Source organism: Hyaena hyaena, unplaced genomic scaffold (assembly GCF_003009895.1).
Source record: "Hyaena hyaena isolate Hyena2069 unplaced genomic scaffold, ASM300989v1 scaffold_810, whole genome shotgun sequence".
Lineage (NCBI taxonomy): Eukaryota > Metazoa > Chordata > Mammalia > Carnivora > Hyaenidae > Hyaena > Hyaena hyaena.
The window spans coordinates 355,255-379,800 of NW_024081438.1; the positions used below are offsets into that span (position 1 = coordinate 355,255).

Below are 24,546 nucleotides of genomic sequence, written 5' to 3' on the forward strand. Positions count from 1 at the left end.
CCCTTCTTCTCCTCCTTGTTCCTCTGTCAAGTTCCTCCTAATCCTCCTATACGTGCACACATATGATATTTGTCCTTCTCTGCCTGACTTATTTCACTCAGCATAGCACCCTCAAGGTCCATCCATGTAGCTACACATGGCCAGATTTCATTGTTTCTCATTGCCATGGAGTATTCCATGGTATAGATAAACCACATCTTCTTGATCCATTCGTCCGTGGATGGACACTTAGGCTCTTTCTATGTTTTAGCTATTGTGGAGAGTGCTGCTATGAACATTGGGGTACATGTGCTCCTATGCATCAGCACTCCTGTATCCCTTGGGTAAATTCCTAGCAGTGCTATTGCTGGGTCATAGGGGAGTTCTATTGTTAGTTTCCTGAGGAACCTCCACACTGTTTTCCAGAGGGGCTGTACTAGTTTACATTCCCACCAACAGTGCAGGAGGGTGCCCGTTTCTCCACATCCTCGCCAGCATCTAGAAGGTGAACACCCAGTCTTAGCTGGAATAATCAGATATTCTCCTGAAAATAAATTTGTTTACTGAAAATGTACTTAAAGTTTTGAATCCCTGGAGTGAAAAGTTTGGTAGAATGAGTTATCTATGTCACCTTGAGTTATTCCCAAGGGCAAGGAAACTGATTGGCTAAAAGAAATCACACCTAGTGAAATAAAAAAGAGAAAAGGAAGAGGAGATTAACCTCATTTCCTGACTTTATTTTTCCGTTTCCTAGTCCTTCAGCTATCTTCCCTAATCTTGGTGCACTGAGATAAAACCACATACTTCCAAAAACTTCCTCTTTTGCCTGACTGAGTTAGAATGCATGTCAGCAGCTTATATCCAAATAGTCTAAACTGAGTCAGCCTAACAGAAGCCTATGTGTGTCTCATGCAAGGCACTAACAAGCTGTCAGCAACCCAGCTAGACTCTGAGAGAAGAAAAATGGGGAATTCAGATACTGGATAAAATGAAAAGTTTTTTTTTTTCTAAATGTTAGGCATCAGGGGCTCTGACACAAACTGGAGAACCTACACTTTCTTCCCTTAAAACTGAGGATGAGTAACTTTTAGTAAAAGAAAATAAGGGATTATTACTATGTATTATTACTATTATTATTAGGAGAGAGAAGCATTTTTATCAACTGTTGGGACTGCCCAAGGCCATTATATTATGGAGGGTTCAGTGGGAGAGAATGGATACAGAGGGAGAAGAGATAAAAACTGCCTGCCTTCCTCTGTTCTAGACTTCTAGACAGAAAAGTTCATGAGTTCACCAGAGGAAATAAATTTATGATGATTCAGGGTACAAATGGTTATGAATACCAACTATGAATTTAGCAAAAAAAGCCTCTATGATCAGTATCTTAGGAATTCAAGCATAGCTCTAGGTGTAGTAGGAAATATTGATTGACTTGACAAAAGACATTATTTTTAAATTCTATTAAAAAATCTGATTTTGGGGGCACCTGGGTGGCTCCATCCATTAAGCTTCTGACTTAGGCTCTGGTCATGATCTTACAGTTCATGAGTTGGAGCCCACATCAGGCTCTGTGCTGACAGCTCAGAGTTCGGAGCCTGAAGCCTCCTTGGGATTCTGTCTCCCCCCTCCCCCCCGCTGCCCCTTCCTGACTCACACTCTGTGTCTCTCTCCTTCAGGTTAAAAACACGCTAAAAAAAAAAAAAATCAGGGGTGCCTGGATGGCTCAGTTGGTTAAGAGTCCAACTTTGACTCAGGTCGTGATCTCACAGCTTGTGGATTCAAGCCCTGTGCCAGTCTCTGTGCTGACAGCTCAGAGCCTAGATCCTCTTTCAAATTCTGTCTCCCTCTCTATTTGCCCCTCCTTCGCTCATGCTCTGTCTCTCTCTTTCAAAAACAAGTAAAAATGTTTAAAAAATTTTTTTAAACAATTTAATTTTGTATGGAAGGCATTTAGTCCAGTCCTAGGAGATGAATTCCAATAGGTCACTGTAAATTATGGCAATTTCAAACTCTTTTCTGGTGGTTAGTTTAAGAATAGAACTCTTTTAAGGAAGAGATTGACAAGTTCCAATGCTCTACATGTAAGCACTATAATCAGAACCCAAGTAACTCATTTTCCACTGTATTTTATAAAAGTCAGGGTCCAAGGTGGATTGCAAATTAAAGAAAAAAATTATCGTTCATAGCAAATGATTTCAGATGTGCTCTTCTAAGATCATCAGATGCCACTAAGGCCGTTAGTATCACAAACAGGAGGAATGTATAATACAATCTGTAGGTGAGTAATGTCTTTTTCTATAAATAACACATACATGAAGAGGGACTACATACTATCACAAGAACACTGGTGGGGATGTACATTTAAGCATTTTTCCTGGGGGAATGGATAACATTGGACAGAGTCAAGACCTAGAACTCCTCCCATACCCATTGTTCTTTAGACTCTTGCCATGAGATAATAGAACAAAAGCACGCAACATGGAATGAAGTATTTATTATTGCACTCTGCAATCTCAGGCCATGTTAAAAAAAAAGAAAAACTTAAAGTTAAATGAACAGGGAGGATAAATGGTCAGAAGGAAGGGGTCAGGTTAGAGGGTATGGGGACTATTCCCTTCCAGGGTAGATCTTCATACTTGGATGAATGGTCCATGATGAATTGCACGCAAAACTCAGGCTCCTGATGTCCCACCATTCCTAGTCCTTGAACTTGCAGATATAAGGAAGCATCGCACCACACTTAAAATCTTTCCATTTCAGATATCCTAGAGAGACAGAGGAGCTCAGGTAGATGTGACTGGTGGAAGCTCATGAACCCAAGGTAGAAGCAGTCTAGATTCTGGCCTAGGATTCAAAGACTCTCCCTCATCCTCAGCAGCGTCCCACTCCAGGGGAATGGGACTCAAAGAAAGGAGAGATGAGAAAGGATGGGAGAAGACAAACCAACACTACATTTTCTAGCTCAAGAGGATTCTCTGAAGGTCAGACTGAGAAATAGGGAAAAAGAAGATGGAGAAGTCTGGCAGGAAGGAGCACCTCTGTTCCTTACCCGTGCTTGCTAACAGACTCCCACAGTAGCCGGGGTTAGGGTTGGTGGAGGGGTGTCTCTCCCAGGCAACGTAGTTCAGCACATCCGTGCTACTCCACTCCCATCCACCTGCATTGGGCTCATAGCCCTAGAGAGGAAGGAGTCTAGTGAGGTTGACTAGTCATTAAAGGGCTCCTTGCAGGAACCCCTTCCCAGCATCATGGAATTTGGTCTGTTCATCTAGATGCTGCCTCAGAGCCAAAGCTCTCCTCTGGGAAACGCTTCCTAACTCCTTGCTCTTATTGACAAATCCTGAAGCCCATAAACACAAAGACCAATAGACCCATTCAGAGTAACCTGTTCCTGACTGCACAGCAGTTAGGGGTGCATGTGTGATTAGCCTCTGAGCCTCAGAGACAATGTCTGTTCCACAGAGCAAAAATAGAGCCTATCTTCATTTAGGATTCCCTCAGCACAATACGTGCAGACTCTGTGAGGCTCAGAGAACTGAATTACATGGACTCACATGCAAATTAGGAAGCAGATTAACCTCACCAGAGACAAGGGACCTCCACAGAACTCAGCTGTTCTCTTGGCCACAAGGTCCCCTCCCCCCCACCTTTTCCACTAATATCCACCAGGATCTCTGAGCTCCAAGGCTCTCTAGGGCATTTACTGGGCAGACACAGGGGTTGGGAGTGGGCTTGGGTGACAATAGCAGGTTGAGAGGTTATAGAGATGTATTCATACCTCTGTAGGATCATGGAGCCCTATCCAGACATTTGAGTAGGTGTTCGCACTGTTCTGTACTAGGGAGGCCACAAAGGATGCCTCAGCCCCACTGAGCACAGACACCAGGTGTCCCGAGGGCCTCTTCTGGCAGGCCATCTGTGTGGGGAAGGGAGAGACTCAGGGGGAGCCTGAGACATCGCTGGGGGAAGGGCAGTGCAGAGGTGGGGGAGAAGAAGTACAGAGGCAAAAGATGAGGATGTTCACTGTCACCGCAAAAGGAAATTTGGCAAATGGGACCCACCCTCCGTAGGTCTCTAATGCACTTTCCCTCAAAACCCCTACCTATAAACCAAGTACTCACATCTGCATCCATCCAGGATTTTGGTGTCATAAACAAGGCATAGCAGTGGGAGGCATAGGCCTTGGAGCCCCTGGGACAACTGATCCGTGGACTGTGCACGTCCTTCGGGGAGTCTTCACCTAGGGTGGAAGGACACCAAAGAGCGGGAAGAAGTGAATAGGCGACTGGGGATCTGGCTGGGAGGTGACCTAGAGGAATATCTATGGGGTGCCTGCTTGGGGAAGTGATGCCAACGTCCTCACTGCCTCCCACCGTTGCCAACACTTTCAGGATTTCTTGCTCTTGAACCAGCCCCACTAAATGAGGAAGCTTCTCTTTTCTTTGCACCTTCCCCATTCACAGTCCAACCCTTCCCCACTCTAGGCTCAACATTCTTGCACTGGGTCCTCATTTTCCTTCCCCTTATCTTATTTCTGTCTCTGCGTGCTTTCCTCTTTTGCTTACCAACATAAATGATAGTGCACTGACAACACGTAAAAGACCTCACTGCGGTGCTGGTGGACCATCGTGATGCCTGCCACCCCTGGTTACCCAGAAGGACGGTGTGGTGATGGATGAGTTTTAGGCAGTTTCATGGTGTGGGGATATATGTCGCCAGTACCACGGGAGTCTTCCTTCTCATCTTGGCCCTGACCATTCGCAAGGACCCAGTGTTAGAAACAGAGAAAGCTCACCTTGGACCTGAGACAGGAGCATCAGGCAGGAGAGCAGCATCCAGGACATGCTGGGGAGGTCCATGCGAGGCAGCATCATGTCTGTGACCTGAGGAAGCAATCAGATTTCACGAAGGGAAGTGTGATCAGAGAGACGACATGCAGAGATGCCACTTATCTTCTTTGTCTTTCCTTTGGTAGTGCCCTAGGAATAAGTTGACCTTAGTGACATCCATACCTTTGTTTAGCTCTGGAAGGAATTGGAAAACCTGAACATGCTCCACCCCATGAGACCTCTGAAGCCTGCCTGTTCTGAGTCTCAGAGCTCCTGTATCTGACAGAGATCCTCATGTATTTCCCTCAAATATGTACAGTATATCTCCCGCCACAGATCTCATCTTCTGTCAGCTTCCACTCACCTTTCCTGCAGTGATTTGCAGTGGTTTGTCAGGTCAGAGAGGATTGTGCTTTTATAAGAAACTTTGAAGGAGGGGCACTCAGATGAATAACCGGAATGTGGAAACAGAACAAGGGTCATGGGGAAGGGCTTGGCCTGTATTCTGGGAGATTACTGCCGTGGAGAGAAGAGTCTTCCTGGCAAAGGCTGGGAATTGCCACAGATGTTGCCTCTTTCCCGTTAACAGGCCAGCACTTTCCCCAGGAACAGGTGAAGGTTGAACGTCCCCTGCCCTTTGCCAGATACTTGGTTCTGAAAAACTTAAAGCAAGGACGGCAGCCCTTAGGTAGAAATACTGATGTACATAGTTTAGAAAATATAGTAGCACTGGATAGTTAACAAAAATGTCAAGAGTGTATTTTTGGTCAATCTGTCAAGAATTCATTCCTGTAAGCATATATATGATTTTCTTTAAACTTTGTCCTGCATGAGTTAGTAAGTATAAATCGGTGGGTATAAGAATTGGAAGTGCTGATGACTGCCTAGTATTGGTTGAGGGTAAAGAAAGAATTGAAACCTAGAGCAGGAACAATGGTTCAGAGTTGCTGCCTCAATATTACAGCAAGGTGTGAAGGAAGCATGGAGCTATAGTGTAAGTCAGAAGGCAAGCCAGGTTCATAAGGAACAGCAGATAGACTTCCTACAGCCATCTCTGTAGGAAGTGTGGGAAATAGTTCCTCAGTTTAGTTCTGAGCAGGCAATCTGATACATTAGAATAGCATTTCAATTGTGAATTGCAGACCTATGGGTGTCTTCAAGACCCTTTCGGGGGGACTGTGAAGCTGTAATTTTTATAACAATACTAAAAGGGTATTTGCCTTTTTTACTGTGCTAACATTTGCATTGATGGAGCAAAGGCAATGGTGGATAAAAGTTTCAGTGACGTAGCATTGATCAAGGCAATGGCATCAACCGGTATCCTTCATTTCCAGGCATTTGCAAGAAACAAAACAGATATTTCACTTAAAACTATTTTTGAGGAAAAAAAAACTATTTTTGAGGAATGTGATAAAACAATAAAGACAATTAACTTTAGTAATTGCAACCCTTGAATACATTGCTCTTAATATTTTTTACGACTAAATGGGAATTTGCATGCTAAAGTATAATGGTTGTCTTAAAGAAAAGCATTTATAACAAGGAGTTTAACTCCACGTTTTCATGGAACACAATTCTTCAAAAATGGACTGACAGAAAAACTTCAGTTATATGCATATGGGCATGTTTTTGACATTTTTTCAAATATGATAAAAACAAGTTAGTAAATAAATATTTTTAAAATCTTTGTTTTAATATGTGGTATATAAATATCAGTTACTCACATGAATAGAAATTCTTTGGAATCCTCAATAATGTTTAGAATGCAAAAGTATCCTGAGATCAGAACAATCTGAGAATCTCTGATTAACATAAAGCTATTAATTTTGAGAAAATATAAATGAGGGTCACAGATTTTACATTACAGCACAGGGATACAATCTATAGTCTACAAACTCTATAGGACAGATGATTCCATATTCTTAGAAACTGAATTTAAGAAAATAATGCAATATAACACACTGAAATTTCAAGAGATGTTTCAATCAAATATAATGTATGATGTTTAGAACAAATCAGAGGGAGAAAATAACTATTATGAGACAACTGACTAAAAGTGAACATTGAAAATGTTATGTGATTATATTAATTTTAGGTTTGAGTATGGAATTATATTATTTAAAGTGTTCTCATCATTTAGAGATACATAAAATACAAATGAAATTAAGTTGTTCAAAATTTACTTCAAAATAATGCAGTTTGAGGGGCTTCTGGGTGGCTCAGTTGGTTAAGCATCTCTTGATTTCAGCTCAGGTCACGATCTCCTGATTTTTGAGTTCGAGCCCCACATCAGGCTCTGTACTGACAGCACAGAGCCTTCTTGGAATTCTCTCTCTCCCTGTCTCTCTGATCCTCCCCAGCTTGCTCTCTCTCTGTCTCTCTCAAAAAAATACATAAACTTGAAAAAATGCACAATAATTTAGTGTGATTGAGATGTAGATGAAATGAGAGGCCAGGAGATGAAGGCTATTATTGCTTGGTGGTAGATAAAGAGTTTCATCGTATTATTCTCTTTTTAAACCTTTTGATTGATTGATTGATTGATTGATTGATTGATTGATTTGAGAGAGAGAGAGAGAGAGAATGTGAGTTGGGGAGGCACAGAAAGAGAGGGAGACACAGGATCAGAATCAGGCTCCAGGCTCTGAGCTGTCAGCACAGAGCCCAACCTGGGGCTGGAACCCCAAACTGCCAGATCATGGCCTGAGCAGAAGTCGGACACTTTACTGACTGAGCCACCCAGGTGTCCCTGGTATAAAAATTCTTAATAAAGAAGGGATAGATGGTAATTCCTTAACATGAGAAAGAAACCTATGGAAATTCAAAAATAAGCCATTGAAACCATTTTCTTAAAAATTAGGAGAAAAAAAATTCTATATTCCCTGATTATATTCAACAATACCACATTATAAAAAGTACCCTTCGGGGGGACCTGGGTGGCTCAGCTAGTTGAACGGTTGAACATGTAACTCTTAATTTCGGCTCAGGTCATGATCTCATGGATTTGAGCCGTGCTTTGGGCTGTGCACTGACAGCACAGAGCCTGAGTGTGGTTTTCTCTCTCCCTCTCAATCAACCCCTCCCCTCTATGTTCTCTCTCTCTCTCTCTCAAAATAAATAAATAAACATTAAAAAAGTACACTTAGAAAGGATAAGGAATATTTAAACATGCGGGAAAACAAAGGGAATTGTTTCTATGTGTACATATATTTTCTCCATAGAAAACCACCAAAAATCTCCAAATTGTTAGAATCAATGAGAGAATTTATCAAGCAAGAAAGAAATCAACATATAATTTCCATTTGAACTGAATTCCAGTAACAGAGTTAGAAAAGTTAGAAAAGATAATTTTAAGAAAGATATCCTACCAAGAAATATATCCAATAGAAATCAGTGAAGAAGACCTAAATATATGGAGGAATCTATCATGTTTATAAAGAGAGAGAATCAATACCCTAAAGATGCTTTGTCTATCTGTATTGATTAATGGAATTACAATTATAATAATAACAGGATATTCCTGGTAATTTGATAAAGTATTATAAAAAAAAGAGGGAAAACAGGCGACCCCCACTCATGCTCTCTCTTTCTCTCAAGAATAAATAAACATCAAAAAATTAAATTTGTTTATCCATACAGGAGGACTTTTTACTATAAAGTATTATGTGAGGATAGCAAATTTGACCAGAAATAGAAGAGAAGACCTAGAAATACAATTATGATAAATGAAAACTGGAAATATAAATAGATCATTGCTGATTAGTAGCAGAGGATGGGCTAAATGATTTCAGTTTATTGGGTATCCATATGAAAAAAAAGTATTGGAATCTATCCCTTAAAACATGAAAATAAAACAACAACCCCGCGCCCCTCATTCCAAGAAAAAAAATCAAGAGGATTGATCACTTAAATATGAAAACCAAAAATTTTAAATTTTAGAGGAAATAATTAAAAAACTCTATTTTTGACTTTTGGTTTTGAATATATTCCTTAACACAAAAGGCACACATTATTAAATATTGCTAAATGTGACCACGTTAAAATAAAATACAAAATAAAAGTAAATGTATAAACACAAATGAGAAAGAATGAATTAGATACATAATTGACACAAATGATATCTAGAGTATGTTAAAACACTAAAAATCAACAAGAACAAGAATAATCCATTAATTGGAAAAGTGACAAAACATGAACATGGATTTCACTAGAAGAAACAAAGTAAACAATACATATATGACACTATGTCAACTTCATTAGCAATGAATGACATTCAAATTAAAATAAAATAAAACTTAATATGTCTGCCAGATTGCCAAAAAAGAAAGTTTTGTTTCCCAAAATTTCGGTGAGGATTTGAAGCAATAAGTCCTCTTTATTTTTGCCAGATGGTGATGTAAATTGATAAAACCTCTTAGGAAAACTGGCATTGTCTTATACTCTATTAATTAATCATTCCACTCCTAGGAATATACAGCTTTAATATGCCAAGTATGCCAAGTGGTAAAACGAAGGAATGTTTGTGGCATCCTTATTTACAATAGCAAAAAAACCAAAAAACAAGCCAAATGTCCATTAACAGAGTTGGACATTTTGTGGTATGAATAAGAAAAATAATATATTACAGCAGTAAAAATGAGGGAATCACAGTTACAAGTATCACTATGGTTAGTCTCAAAGATACAATGTTGAGGGAAAAGATCAAAATATAACATAGAAGATTATATAATGTATAATTTCATTTTTTACAAGGCCAAAAACAAAAGAAGACAATAATATATCATTTAGGTATATATATATATATACTAATAAAGATATACTAAGTAGGAGAATGATAAATTCAGAATTCCAAATTGTTACATTTGAATCAAGGGAGAAGAAAATTAGTAGGATATGGATACAGGAAGATTAAAATATATGAGTAGTTATATATATTTTAAATAGTAGTTATATATATTTTAAATCAGTAGATATATATTTATATATTTTAAATGTACTTGAACTTTAAGAAATATTCTTTTAATCATATGCATATTATATACACTGTCTTCTACATATAAAATTTATGATTATAGAAATTAGAGAAAAAATACTTCATTTCAATTGAACTAAATAATGTAGGAAGACTAGAAATAATTTCTAATGGTCTTTAAATTAGTAGAGTTAACTCATAGACATCAATCTAAAACAACTGTTGAACTTCAGATAAAGGTTCATTAAGATATTGGCCAGTCTACAGTCATTTGAAGGCTTCACTAGGGTTGAAATACCCACTTCCAAGATGACTCCACTAACATGCTAAATTTGTGGTGGCCACTGGCAGGAGGGCTCATTTCCTTGCCAAATGGATCTTTCTATAAGGCTTTAAGAGTATCCTTACAGCATGGTAAATGGCTTCCTCCAGCATGAGTGACCCAAGGAAGAACAAAGCAAAAGCTTCAATGTCATTTAAAACAGCTTCAGACATTGCACAAGGTCATTTCTGCAATATCTTATTGATTCAGTGGGTCACCCCTCTCCAATATGGTATGGAATTACACAAGAGCATAAATACTCAGAATGAGGAATCATTGGGTGCTACCTTAATAGCCTATTAGTAGAGCTGGAATCTGATATTTTATCAGCCACAAGCCGAAAATCATATGTAAGGGGCCTGGTACTTTTTTTCTTAGGAGACTCTTCTGAATCTATGTAACATGTACAATTTGTACATGAGAGGAGGAATTTCACTCAATTCCATCCAACAGCCTTCAAACTCCAACTAAACTTGGATGTATGGTGGGTGAGACTAGTAGAAAGAGTATTTATCTCCTACTGTCTAAAGAATCTTAGGGCCCTAACTAGCCAACATGTTCAGTTATAAACTGAATTTATCATTATCCTCTTGTTTAAAATCTTTAAACTATTTCTTCATTACCCACTCTTGTGATTACCTCTTACTGAACAGCAACTATCCCAAAGTTAGTGGCTTAAGCAACTTACTATTTTTTCTTAAGAATCTGTGAGTTAATTGGGTTTACTTATGCAGTTCCCCCTTGGACTTTCTCCTGCAGATAATGACTGGAGCTGAAGTCATATGAAGGATCATATGGCCTGGACCTCAAGCGTGATCACACAGATGGGTGATAATCGAAGCTGACTGTTGGTCGAGAGCTCAGTCAGGGGCTGTTAACTACAGTGTCAACACAGGGTCTTTCTGCGTGGCTTGGACTTCTTATAGCATGGAAGTTTCAGGATACTAGGACTTACTTTATTGTTGGCCAGAGCTCCCAGAGGGCAAAGCAGAAGCTGTCAGTTCTCTTAGATTAGGTTGAGAAATGCCAATTGACCATTTCTACCATATTCTATTGGTCAAGCATGAGTTTATATTCCCCAGCACCAAAAACATTAAACATTCAGTAATGTTTATTGAATAAATTAAAATATTAATTCATAATTATTTTGACAATTATAGCAACTGCATTTAATTTCACAATGCTTTATTTTATGGTTTAGAAGACTTTCTTTGATTTCTTCCATTAAAGTGTTATTTTGAGTAGATGTCTTTATCTTCCCCTCCTTAGATCTGTGTTTCTAAATTTTCCAAGGAGGGTGTTGGACAAAGAGCTCTCTGGGGGACATTCTTCAATTCTTTTGTTGGATAGGATGCTGGAATATCATGAGTATGGGGCAAGAGATACTCTGGAAAATACAGTTATTGTTCCCATATTAAAATCTCAGATAACCTTTAGGAAGGCCATCTTCACATCTTATGCCATCAGAGGAATCATTTGTGAGCAAGCTTTGTGAGAAGTACACTAGCATGATACCAGTCTGGAAATGGAGCCACCAGAGAGAATTTTCACTCTATTGTTTAGTATCAGCTATTAGAAACAACTTCTTTCCAAAATGAAGACAAACATCACTGAGCTGACCATGCATATTTGCATTAATTTAATATAAAGAATTATCACATAGTATTTTAAATTAAATAGTTTTATTCAAAATGCAATAATTTGTTAAGTTCTGTAAGCTCAGAATTTAAGGGACTTTAGAAGAAAGAACACTGTGCTTAAAGGACATAACATAGACTGGCATATATGTGAAAAATTACTAGGGGAAAATCTGATCACTAGAAAGACGCATTCTTTCACAAAGTCTTTCAAAAATTAGTAAAACTTGATGGTGCTATCTGTTTCTAATTCTTCTTTGTTCTAGGGGTTAATGTGAACCCAGTAAAGAGGGCACTTTGGATTACAACAAAGCAGAATAGGGACCACAGGTCAATGCAGAAACATATTCTATGGAGGAGAATGTTCTGAAAGTTTATTTTTAGAGACCAGTTTACTAAAAGAAAAGAAAGATCAAAAGCAGAAGGAAAACATAATCTAAAATCCCTCAAGGTAGGTGATCTTGTGGATTAACTAGAGTTAAGAACTTGGAGTAAAGAAAAGTTTTGCTCCTTGTGCCTCACGTTTCATCGTCTGAAGGGAGTTTAAAGAGGAAAGGAATTTCATAAAAAGTACTACTCAAAGCACAATGCATGACACTCAAGGCTTTCCTTTTTTCACACCTCATCCCTCCTCTTTATGTTTCATAGATCAATTTTAGTTGCTTAAGGGAGAAAAAGAAAACATGAATAAGATTCCATTGTAATCCAAGGAAGGATCAAGAGTTGGGGCAGAAGCAATATGGAGACACCAACCGGAGAATTACATGGAGATGGACTTCTAGGTAAGGAGGGTAAAATAACCAGGAACCCCAAACTAAGTTGTAGGCAGAAAAGGAATGGCATGTCTCAAATCTGGGATTGATCTAAAACAACTGAGAATGTGAGAGAGAGAAACACTCCTAAGAAAAATTCACATGGACAATGCTCTCAGGATATGGTGAGAAGTACCAGTCCCAGCCTTCAGGAAGCACTTGGAATTAGGTGACTCAACCAGAGTAGGGAACCTTGGGTGTATGGAGTAGGGGAAAGCATGAGTTTGGGATTCCCAGTAGGATTTCTAGGTTTGAGAGAATATGGATGCATTAGGGTTGTGGTGCTCTATCCTACCCAAGATTTTTCCTTGGGCCTCAAGATACTCATTCCAGTTTATGTTTCCAGCCCAGATAATGGGCTAGTGGAAGGGAAATCAGTGAGACATAGTGCTTACCTGTTTAGGCTCTCAGAGAAGACAGACCCATCTCATGGGGTTTTGGTGGGAATTAAAATAATGCATGAATATCCTTAAGCATGGTGCTTAGCACATTTAATCACATAATCAGTGGCAGCTAACAATTTTATCTTCTGTGTCTGGTAGTGCCATAATAGATATCCAATAATTTTCAATGGTATGGCGTAAATGCATAACTATGGTCTACAGATGGAGGTTTCAGAAAAGTGACTTCTCTGAATCATTTCATAGCTTAGCTATTAGTTGCAACTATTCTGATCTATTCTTTAACCTTTAACAATGTTCTCTCGAGGACATCGAGTGAGCAGTGCTTGTCCAGGCTTCATTCTCTACATATCCTTAAATGCAATGAAATAATATTTATTTTAAAACAGTATTCAGATGTTGTTAATTTAGGAGACCACTTTACTCATAAATTCAGTGTTATCAGAGAACTGCCAGACTAATTTGTGCAGCAATTCATCTAATTATAACTACCTTTTTTTCAGCATTAATACTGTGCCTGGCATTGTGCTAAGAGTTCTACATAAATTATCACATGTAATATTCAGATCATCACTATGAAAGAGCTATGCTTTCCTTCATTTTTCACATAAGAAAACAAAACTTTGGAGAGGTTAAATAATTTGGTTATGGTTTCCCAAAAGTAACAGAATGGGGATTAAAACCCAAACATCAAAGCCATGCTTTTAATCATTATTACCCACATTTTGTGGAGGGAAAAGATGTTGTTTTTCTATAAAAAAGAAATAAAGCATTGGCCTTTGCTGCAAGGCTATTAACTTCTGCACCATGACACAAGAAATATTTTTTCTAAGATGTTCAATTTACCATTGGGATGGACTTGACATTTAGAAGACCAGAAAATCAGACATTGAGGAGATTGAATACAACAGGGAAATTCTGTGACCAACAGCCATGTATGATTACTTGTTAAGCTACATTAACCTAATGGACACTAAGAAAAAGAATGTGTTCAGTGGAGTTATCAGATTGTCTTTACTTACTCAAAATACAAAACCATCAATCTTTATTTCTAGAGAAGGACTATTGTTCCTGCTAACCCTGTAAATCATCTAAATGCTGAGAATCCCAATTTTCCCTTTACGTACACATTTGTCTAAAATCCGAATACCATCCAACATTTTCATTATATCCTCAAAACTACCCTGTATGTTAGGCATGCCAGATGTTAATTAATTAATTCCATATTACAATGAACAAATCAGGAACAGAGAGGGAGCCTGATTTATTCTATGTGACACAGCACATTTGTGACCAAGTCAGGATGAGAACTTAATTCTACTCCTGAGTTCACTCTTTCTTGACACTAGACCTTCCACTACTTTATTCTAATTAAAATTCTTTAGGCATTCATCAGCAATGAGTTAAATCGTGAAAAAGGTCCAATTAATTGCTCTTTGACATGATAGGTTTTTGAAAGGTTTCACCTCGGCTGACGGATTCATTAATTTTAGAACATCTTATTTGCTTTCTGCTAATGGAATTTTCAGAAGGTGATTGGTTGGTTACCACTTTTAAGCCCCATGCAGAGTTTAAATGTCATTCTATACAAAGATATTTACTGCATGGAATACTAGTCTAATTAATTTTTGATGGCAACTAGGAATTGCTCTATGTCATTCTTGTCTGTAGTTGCACTGTGAGTCTTAATAATGTCACTGGGATTTATTGGGTAAGTATAGGTGCTCACATATGTGAATTTAGGTGCATATGTATGCAAACATCAGTTGAGAAAGGTTTTCTTGCTTCGGGAAAATTAAGACAGGTGTCTCAAGATTTTTTCAGGTAGTAACTTTTTCTACAATTGTTCCAGCTTTAGGTAATACAAGAGCTTGATTGCAGTATATTCTGCAAAATCCTTCTGGACTGGAAAGATATGGTAATCAACATGTCTAAAGAGCACAGAGAAAACTCTTTAAGAGAACAGCTCTTCCAAATCCAGGACAGCAAATCCAAGGGATGGGTACAAACAGAAGTCCATTAGATGCAGCTTTCTTCATCTGAGGGGATGGATTGAGGATGTTAAGCCCTGTGAGCTGAAGTGGTTTTAGGCCTCAGAATTTGGAAGATTTGAAGCAATACAAGGAAATATTAGAAGTCTTAGGGAAAGGTGTTGTCAGTCATAAAGAATAGATATTCAGAACTGAACTATGAGCCTCTGCTGAACTCAGGTGCAAATCATGAAATGAAGGCTGAAACCCAAGGATGAAGGCTGAAACCGAATAGGCTAATGGTATGAGTGACAATAATTTGTCTCAAGGGCAGCCTGAGGATTTACTCCAAGTTCAGTAGCTTCTAGGCTGGACGCTGGAAGAATTAATTCAAATCCCATAAGATAATGGGAAGCTTTATGAGAATAGTGGTTACCTTTGTTAGGACTGGCTCTGTGTCTGAGATGGATGAAACCAGTGTGGAGAAATAACACTTTCAATAATCCATGTTTTCTCCAGCTTCAGGCACTCAACAAAGGTTCATCTATCCTTACGAAACATTCATTTGTTCTTTCCTTCATATTTTCCCCAGCTTATTCCTAATTATCATTTAGGTTCTGGCTTAAACATCAGTTCTTCAGGAAGAGCTTTCCTGAGGTTCTGTCTAGATAAGGTTCTTCTGCTATATGTTCCCATAACATATTAACTGTCTGCACTTTGTTGCAATTATTTACCTATTTTCCTCTCTTGGCTATGGGCTCAGTAAAGGAAAAGATTACAGCTTCTTGTTTACTGCTCTACTTCAGTCCTTAGCATTGGGTCTGGCCTGAATCTAGCCAACTGAGACTCATAAGTTAAAGGCTTTTCCCCCAGGCCACATGACTATAATTGTTGGAGCTGAGGCTAAAATCCAAGTTTCCTGACTTATAACTCATTGGTATTTCAGTACAGATAGAAAGAGTCTTCCAACAGAATACTGGTGTTGTTAGTCCAGTAAACCATTTGGCTTTCTTGGATAATCAGTGAATTTACTCTTAACCTGTCTGGTGTCAATTGTCCATTCTTGAGAAACAGTGCTCTATTGACCCATTCTAATCCAGAGGTATGATATGATAATCTAGTGAGACCGATGATGTAAAGATATTTTGAGAAAATTATGATGTGACCATGGATAAACAGATGATATTACCATTATTCTTTTCAAAGTGCTTTACATCTCAAGTTCCCACTTGCATTTGTACAAGTTGGATTGAAATCCCACAAATTGATGTCCAAACAATTTGTGACTCACTCAAAGTCAGCAGCAGAGCTGAAACTGGCTTCTAATAACCTCAAAACAATTTTTCCTATATAAAATTTTAGTGGTGTTCATATTGGTGAACATTTGCATTTTTTTTTATTAAGTGAACAGGTGGACAGCTCTCCTTGCTCTATTTTATTAAAAGGAAAGACTGGTAGGAACTTGAATCCTTGGATGTTTGTTCTTTAGCCTCCTACAGCTTAGTATATCTGGTTTGAGGCAAGTCAAGCATTTGACTTTGTAGCCCACCAGCTGTTCGTAAATCTAAGCACTCAACTTGCAGGGGGTGAGCATGACTCAATAAGACTTTATACTTTGCTGGGGATATGACTCACAGTTCAACACTAATAATGGGGACTAAAGAGTGGTCAGAGACACTGCTTTCAGATGGAGAAGGCAGCAGGAAAAGCTCCAAGTGTTTGAATTATTTAGCAGAACATGCTTACCTTGGTGTTCTTGGCTTAAGCTCAAGACAAAAGCAAAGGTCTCTGAACCAGTGATTATAACCATTAATCACTCCTCTCCCCACCATAAGCAATGTCTCATGATACCCTAAAATGGATTTTAATCCTCTCACAGGGGAATGGTTGGTGGCAACTAAGTAGTTTTGTCTCTGTGGTTATATACTTTATATATGCTTTAGATAAAGTGTTAAGGTTCTTTCTTTCACCTCATAAAATCAGAATGCAACAAGCAAGGCAGCCATGGAGCTGTTATTTAAAAGTATAATTATTAACATTTTCCCAGTAGCAAGTGATCACCATGGATGTGGTGCTATTTTCTGAGGGAACATCAGGTTCTATCCATAGTGAAGTTTTGAAAAAGAGTAAAGAACTAACAGTTTCTGAATATATGAAAAAAGTCAAGTAACTTAACTTCTCTGCATCTTTTTTTTGTTCTCAGTGATAAAATGGAGATAATATCTCAGATTCCTCTGAAGATCAAAGAGAAACACTGACTTTCTCACCACAGCACGAGGGTAATGAGGCTGGTGCAACCTTTGGATCCAACCATCTCAAAGTTCACATTCTAGTTTATTCTCCTACTGACTGTGTGTCTGAATACTGCTCATCTCATCTCAGCCTTAGTTTTTAAATTTGTTTCCTCCATAAAATGGTGATAACACTTAATGTCCAGGCTTCTTTTTAGGATTAGCAAATATTTGCTATTACCAAATAGCATCTAAATCATGACCACTTTCAATGCCTACTCTTCCTTTCCAAATCCTTTTTGCCCATAGGTTAAGATGCCTCATTGAGGCCCATAGCCATCTGTCACTTTTCATTTTCTCATGAAACCTGGTCCAACCTACTCCAGCTGAAATCCATCTCCAGGACAAGAATTTGTTTATTCTTTACCCTGGAATTATAGACCCCTTCTTTGTTTCTCTGAGATAAAAATTAAGTAATCATTCAAATTAACTGTTTAATGAGATGTTATAAGACTAGAGAAATTTTAAAAATCTTTATGGAGACACTGTTCTTAATTTTTTTTTAATGTTTATTTATGAGAGAGAGAGATAGAGAGAGACAGAGTGTGAGTGGGGGAGGCACAGAGACACAAAGAATCTGAAGCAGGCTCCAGGCTCCAAGCTGTCAGGACAGAGCCTGATGCAGGGCTCAAACCCACAAACTGTGATATCATGACCTGAGCCAAAGTCAGATGCTTAACCGACTGAGCCATCCAGGTTCCCCATGGAGACATCATTCTTTATGCAAGAGCAAATGTGCTCATTTTGTGCACCATGGCAAGCAACCCAGGAAAATCTTTTTTTCTTTCTGTGTGTATGGGTGTGTGTCTGTGCTCACGTGTGCATTTGTGTTAGTTATTTAGGTATTTAGTAAGGGTACAGTTTTCCATGGACCTAAAAAATGGGCCACATGAAATGTTCATGTGATACTATAGATTTGGAGCTCATTCAACATTTATTTGGCTAATGTCTAGGGAGTTATCATATTCAAACTATATTCATTTGTATGTGGGAATTTCTGGGTATTCTGGAGGACACATAACTGTAACCCAAATTTCTCTAATTGTGGATTCACACAGAGTCCCTTTAGGAGTAAAAATTTGAAATTCACTGACTTTTGACAATTCTTGCTGATGCAGAGCCTTTTGTAAGATCTGTATCCCTTCGTGTCACCTCAAGAGCTTCTGCAGGTCCGTGGGGTTATCTCAAAAGCGCTTATGGGCAGGTCTTCTGATATTGTAACTCCAATTCCCAAAGAGGATCTCCACTGAAGTCTCCCAGCAAGCACTACCACTGATGTGTAGTTTTCAAATGGATGATGTCACCAATGCTCACAAGACAGCCTCTAATATCCAGCCCAAAATATGTGTGAGGTGGAAGAGGGGAATACGGACCTTCCCTCTTCATGGTATATACTGAGGGAGGGTTTCCAGAGCAGCGCCAACATCTTCACTGCTTTGGGATTCCTCATGCCTGAGACCCACTGTTGTTGTTGTCATTTTTAAATTTTTTTAATGTTTATTATTTTTGAGAGAAAAAGAGAGAATGAGATGGGGAGGGCCAGAGAGAAGAGTATCTGAAGAGGATCTGAAGCAGGATCCAGGCTCTGAGCTGTCAGCATAGAGCCTGACATGGGGCTCAAACCCACAAACTGTGAGATCATGACCTGAGTAGAAGTTGGATGCTTAACTGACCGAGCTACCCAGGCGCTCTTGAGACCCACTGTCCCAGTGATGTTTACAGATCAATCCATTTCTGTCTCTGGCTAGACAGCCATCTCTCTCTCCTGAGAAACAGACATGGATCTGAGCAATCGGGCTGGGACAGGTTTTGTGTGATGATCATGGCATCGCGATCAGAATTCCTCCTCTTCTTTCATAGCTCAGGCTTTGTGACAGTCAGACTTGTCTACCCAATCCTCTTTTCTGGGTAAATTCTCTCCCCAAAAACTCCTCAGACTCCTACAAATAAATAAGATTATGACTGGCTGGAAAATTTCCAGATATATTCTGAAACATAACTGAACCCAAGATCAGGCATAGCCTACGCTTAGTCTTATACTTGGAGGATAAAGCTGAAACTAAGAATCCAAGAAAAAAATTATGTGCTTGTCTCAGTACAAGAATAGTATGAATAGGAGTTAAAATGTGATAGAGCTCATAGAGATGGGGAGACCAGTTAGGGGTACAAATGCTTATATGGACAAAAAAGAATGTATACCCAAACTACTATCACAAGAGTATTAGTGATGCTTGATATATACACCTGATGTTATCATTTCATTATTTTTCAATTAGTTCCTTAGTATAAGAAACAGATGTTAGTAATCAAATTTACATGTGATGAGATTGAGCTTCAGGGAGGATACATGGCCTTTCCAAGTGCACACGTCTAGGTAACAGTAATATATGCACCTGGATGACAATATTGATTATGGTAAGTGGAGATTATTTTGATTTTGGATATACTAGTTTAAGTTTTTAGTAGGAATTCCAAGAGGAAATATGAGGCTGGAGGCTAGGAATAAGGTCAGGTTTCAAGTTTCACAGTGGAGTCCTTTACTTGAGATGAACCCTGAATCCCTAGGCATTGGTGAGGAGAGGATTTAATGGGAGCAATAAAATGCCAGAGACTGGGAATCAATGAGAAGGCATGGAAGTATAGGTATAGGTATAGGTAAAGTATAGATAAAGCAGCACATAGACCCCCCTCTTTTGCCACATTTATGCTGTGCTGTTCATAAATTCATCTGCTGATGTCTCTCCAACTACCTCAAGACTCTTTAAGGGAGAGGATTGTGTCTTTGTCCTGTTACTATATCACCTAGTGTGGGAATGGGTGCAGGACTTCCAAATGAGGGGGTAAATAGACATCCGGATAACTTCTTGGTCCCTGGAAATATTCTAGACCCAGCTGTCTGTGACAGGTAAAATAATGTAAAGAAATACAAAGACTTTGTGATTTATTGTTCCTGCCATGCTGCAACAAAGATTTTCAATTATTTAAGAAAGGAAGGAAGGAAGGAAGGAAGGAAGGAAGGAAGGAAGGAAGGAAGGAAGGAAGGAAGAAAAAGAAAGAAAGAAAGAAAGAAAGAAAGAAAGAAAGAAAGAAAGAAAGAAAGATAGATAGATATAGGGGTAAAAGGGTCCTAGTCTATAGAAAAAATATAGAAATAAAATGTTAACTTGGAGGTAGACTATTAAACGCTTTCAGCCAGGGAGGTGAAAAACAATCTAGTCTCTCACCCTGCTCTCACTATATGTTCAGCTTCAGACTGCATTTACTTGGCATATTTACTGACCTTTGAAATTACATTCAACACCTAAATATTTCCTGGCACAACTATCTCCACTGAGCTCCATGGTCAGGACTATTTGTTTATCAGACTGAGTTGCTGCATTTATCTTCAGCTTTTCAGACACAATTATTCTGGAACCAGGAAGAGACACTTCAACAGCAGTGAAGTGGTTATCTCTGCAGCAATGGCCAAATGCAGAGGGAATGGAGAATGGGTTAGGCCACCAACTGGAAAGGGTTCTAAAGGGTTTCATTCCTCTGTAGAATTTTTTTTTTTTTTTTTTTTTTTTTTTTTTTTGGTCACAGGGGTGCCTGGGTGACTCAGTCAATTGAGCTTCTGACTCTTAATTTTGGTTCAGGTCATGATCCTATGGTCATAAGATCAAGCCCCACATCAGGCTCTGTGCTGACAGCATGGAACCTGCTTGAGATTCTTTCTCTGCCCTTCTCTCCCTGTACTCTCTCTCTCTAAATAAGTAAATAAACATTTAAAAAGAGAATTTCTTTGCCATAGAATTATTGACTCTTGGGATTGGAAGATACACAAAATTTGATCCAAGTCAATTCTACCTAAAGTTTTAGCACCTCTAATAATGAGGAATTTACTGAGCCAAGTGTTTTCATTCCAGCCCCTGCCTTGTTGCTGCCCCACATTTCTGGACTCACCCATTACAGTGGATCACAGCCCTCACAGGTTCTAGCCAGAATGCAGGAAAACATGGAGATAATTTTAAAGATGAGATGGCAACAGCCTAATCTTACTTTCATCTCTGTTGATGTAGAGAGGATGCATTAGGTGTTTTGGGGAAGAAAAGCAGGGCATGTTTCCATTCAGAGTCTGTAATAGCAAAATGTAAGGTGTGAGTAATTAATCTCTGCAAGGCTTAGGAAGAAGTGTTTGAGGCAAAATAACTATGTGGTCAGCTAACTTATTTTGCCTGAAAAAGTGAGTTAATTTTTTCCCTTCTTTTTTTTTGGGGGGGGGTGGGTTGTTATCATGGAGTCTTCTTTACCAATACTTTTTGATTTATTGTCTTGAAGTACCATTTACCAGACATAAAGAACTCTGCGCCCCCAGAGCAATGGGATTTCCTGACCCTTCTATCTGCCTTTGCTATTCCAACTTAAAAAGTGAAAAGCTGCTTTAAGGGAAACATAAAGTTTTAGAAAGGAGAGCTTTGTATTGAAGTTTGTTTGTCTGGACTCCAAGTCCAGTCTTTGATCAAAAAAGATCATGTTGTCCTTGGATTTTAACACAGAGGGGAATTTTTTTAGTTAGCCGACTCAGTATCTATTTTTACTGCTAGCTGTGATCAAGAACAAACTGATAACCTCATTTTCATTTTTATTTTTTATTTTTGGTTAAATGAAATAATGACTGATCCCCTAATGGATTAAATGACTATAGAAGTACTTTAATGGGGAAAAAATCTCTGATAGAAATAAGATGTAAACCACATAAGTAACTTCAAATCTTCTAGTAACTAATAAAAGGAAACAGGTAAAATTAATTTTATTATATATTTTATTTAACCTAATATTTTATTATTATATATAATGTTAATATTAGTGAAAATATCATTTCAACACGTAACCAATATAAAAATTATTCATGAGATATTTTATCATTTTTCACACTAATTCTTCAAATCCCCGTTTGATTTGTACTTGCAGGACATCTCGATTCAGACTAGCCACAATTAAATTAGTCGATAGGCACAGATGACTAGTGGCTCCAGCGTGGAGCAGCAGAGCTCTACGCAATTATTAATTGTGCTTTTTTTTTTTAAAAAAACATAGTAGGACCTTGCAAAGAGATGAAACATTGCCAATGTCATGTAGATGTAAAATAAAAATAACAAAGAAAAAGAAAGGAAAGGAAAGGATGTTTGCCCTCCTCCCCTAGTTGATAAATTCTAGTATGGGAGAATAACCTGTAGGTTCATTTGATGTTTGTTTTTTTTTGTTTTTTGTTTTTTATTTCTAGGAGAGAGAGAGAGAGACAGCGTGAGCAGGGGAGGGTCAGAGAGAGAGAGGGAGTCACAGACTCTGAAACAGACTCCAGGCTCAGAGCTGGCAGTCAGCACAAAGCCCAACGCGGGGCTAAAACCCAAGAACAGCGAGATCATGACCTAAGCGAAAATAGGACGCTCAACCGACTAAGCCACCCAGGCGCCCCATCTGTAGGTTCATTTGAAAGGGACAGTATATTACGCCTTTAGCAGCCCTCAATTCCCCATGGAGTGAGCATCTGGAAGCTCTTCCTGCAAGTGGGTTTTGAGGGTCAGAATGTTGGGGAAAAAGGCAAACGACCTTAAAATCTTGGGAGGAGAGAAAAGCCTGTTTGTAGAATGAGCACAAAAAAGACAGATTGGGGGCAGAAAAAAACTGGCCAACATTCCAGTGTTGGCAAGCCTGTCATATTTTGCTCAGAGGCTCAAAGGAGATACTTTCCTGAGGACCCAAGGACCTGAACATGAATTTATTCTCCAGGGAATCTGGAGGAAAAAGTGAAGAGCTTAGCCTAAACACAGCCTGACTCCTAGGAAAGCCTGCCAGGCTTGAATTAAATGCCTGCCTTATCCAACTCAATCAGCATGGGCAAAACCCTGGAACTTTTAACTGCACTTGGGTTCTAATTCCAGCCTCTCAGTGTCTGTATCCTCTATATACACACGTACAGCTGCTTCTGGGGTAATTCCCCACTTCTCTGAGCAAGGGTGAAGGATATCTTCCCAAAACATGGGTCGGCAAGAAGTTATAAACACAAAAATGTTATCAAGGCCAGGCAGCAAAGTCCAAGTATTTTTGAGGTCATTGGACATATCAGCATGCAAATAATCATAGACAGTAATTAATAGTAATTAAAAACTAGTAACATTTTTTAGTGTACCCCTGACCTCACCAACCTGAAGTTTAACAGTGTTGTTAGGGTGATGAGTACAAAAATAGGAACTTAATTCCTCAGTGGGTCTCCTGGTCTCGCTTTTTCTCTGATTTTTCATTAGTTGTGACTTTTGTGCACCTGAAATATTGCAGGCTGCATTAATTTAAGGTGGGTTTAGCCTAGGCTGGCTTTGTAATAATGCAACAAAGCTTGATGTAGCCTGCTGTATTCCTCAACATTTTGCTTCTTCTTTCCTTCTCTCTCTCCCTAACAAGTGAGAAAGGTGTATTGGGGTAGAAGGTTTCTCAGCTTTGGGAGATCCCCTCTTGCTCCCACCAAGATTTTTGGCAATGACTGGAGACATTTTTGGTTGTCACACTCAAGGAGAGGTGCTTCTGGAGGTAGTGACATTGAAAGAAGTGTTCAAGGGTGAGCAGGAGCTAGCCATCCAAAAAGAAGTAGAGAAGGAAGAGATCCCAAGGTGCATCAAGCACACTGCAGGTGTATGCAGGCGGCCACAAGCTGACTGGTGAGGCTGCAATGTAACATGAAGCAAGGAGGAGCAACTTTATAACTTGCGTTTGGACCCAACTGGATCCTCATCATTTCAATTTAAATCTGGTTCAATTCCATTCCAACCGTGTCTTTCATGCTTTCTATTGGCCTAATCCCATGTTAATTAGGGTGCCCTGAGCCACATGTAGGGAGTCAAGATGTGATGCCTGCTCTGGGCTCTGACCAGACCTCAAACTGCAATCTCTACCATTCAGCAGGATGTGGCCACATGGTTCTAAATCTAATTTCATCTGAAGAGTTTTGCCCTTGCTGATCTGTGACTTGGAACACACTTTGCCCAGAGTTGTAATCACTAATTCCTTCTCATTTCAACTATCACCTCCTCAGCAACTTCTCTGCTATCTCCCCTGTATAATTTGAAACACATCTCCATTGCATTTTCCTGCCTTATTTTCTTAACAACAGGCATCACTATCCAGGATTATCTTTATTGGCTTGTTTGCTTGCTTGTTTCTCTGATACCTGACACATACTATAGTGTGAACTCCAAGACAGCAGGGCCTGGCCTGTCTAATGTAGTGCTATGTAATTAGCATGGACTTTTGTGCCTTGAACCTGCTGACACTCAGCAAATATATTTTCTGCAAAGGAAAG

The 24,546-nt window shown here is 39.0% G+C and overlaps 1 protein-coding gene across 1 annotated transcript; it reads right to left on the bottom strand.

Annotated features, from left to right (window-relative positions):
* Positions 1 to 2,676: 2,676 nt before the first annotated feature.
* On the bottom strand, positions 2,677 to 10,089 carry LOC120221736 (lithostathine-like). Its single transcript, XM_039219296.1, has 6 exons — positions 10,083 to 10,089; positions 4,775 to 4,862; positions 4,101 to 4,219; positions 3,758 to 3,895; positions 3,029 to 3,155; positions 2,677 to 2,744 (listed from the first exon to the last, which is right to left on the bottom strand). Exons 2-6 carry the CDS (start codon positions 4,851 to 4,853, stop codon positions 2,677 to 2,679), a joined length of 531 nt encoding a protein of 176 aa, XP_039075227.1. The 5' UTR covers positions 4,854 to 4,862; positions 10,083 to 10,089.
* Between the last annotated feature and the right edge of the window lie 14,457 nt (positions 10,090 to 24,546).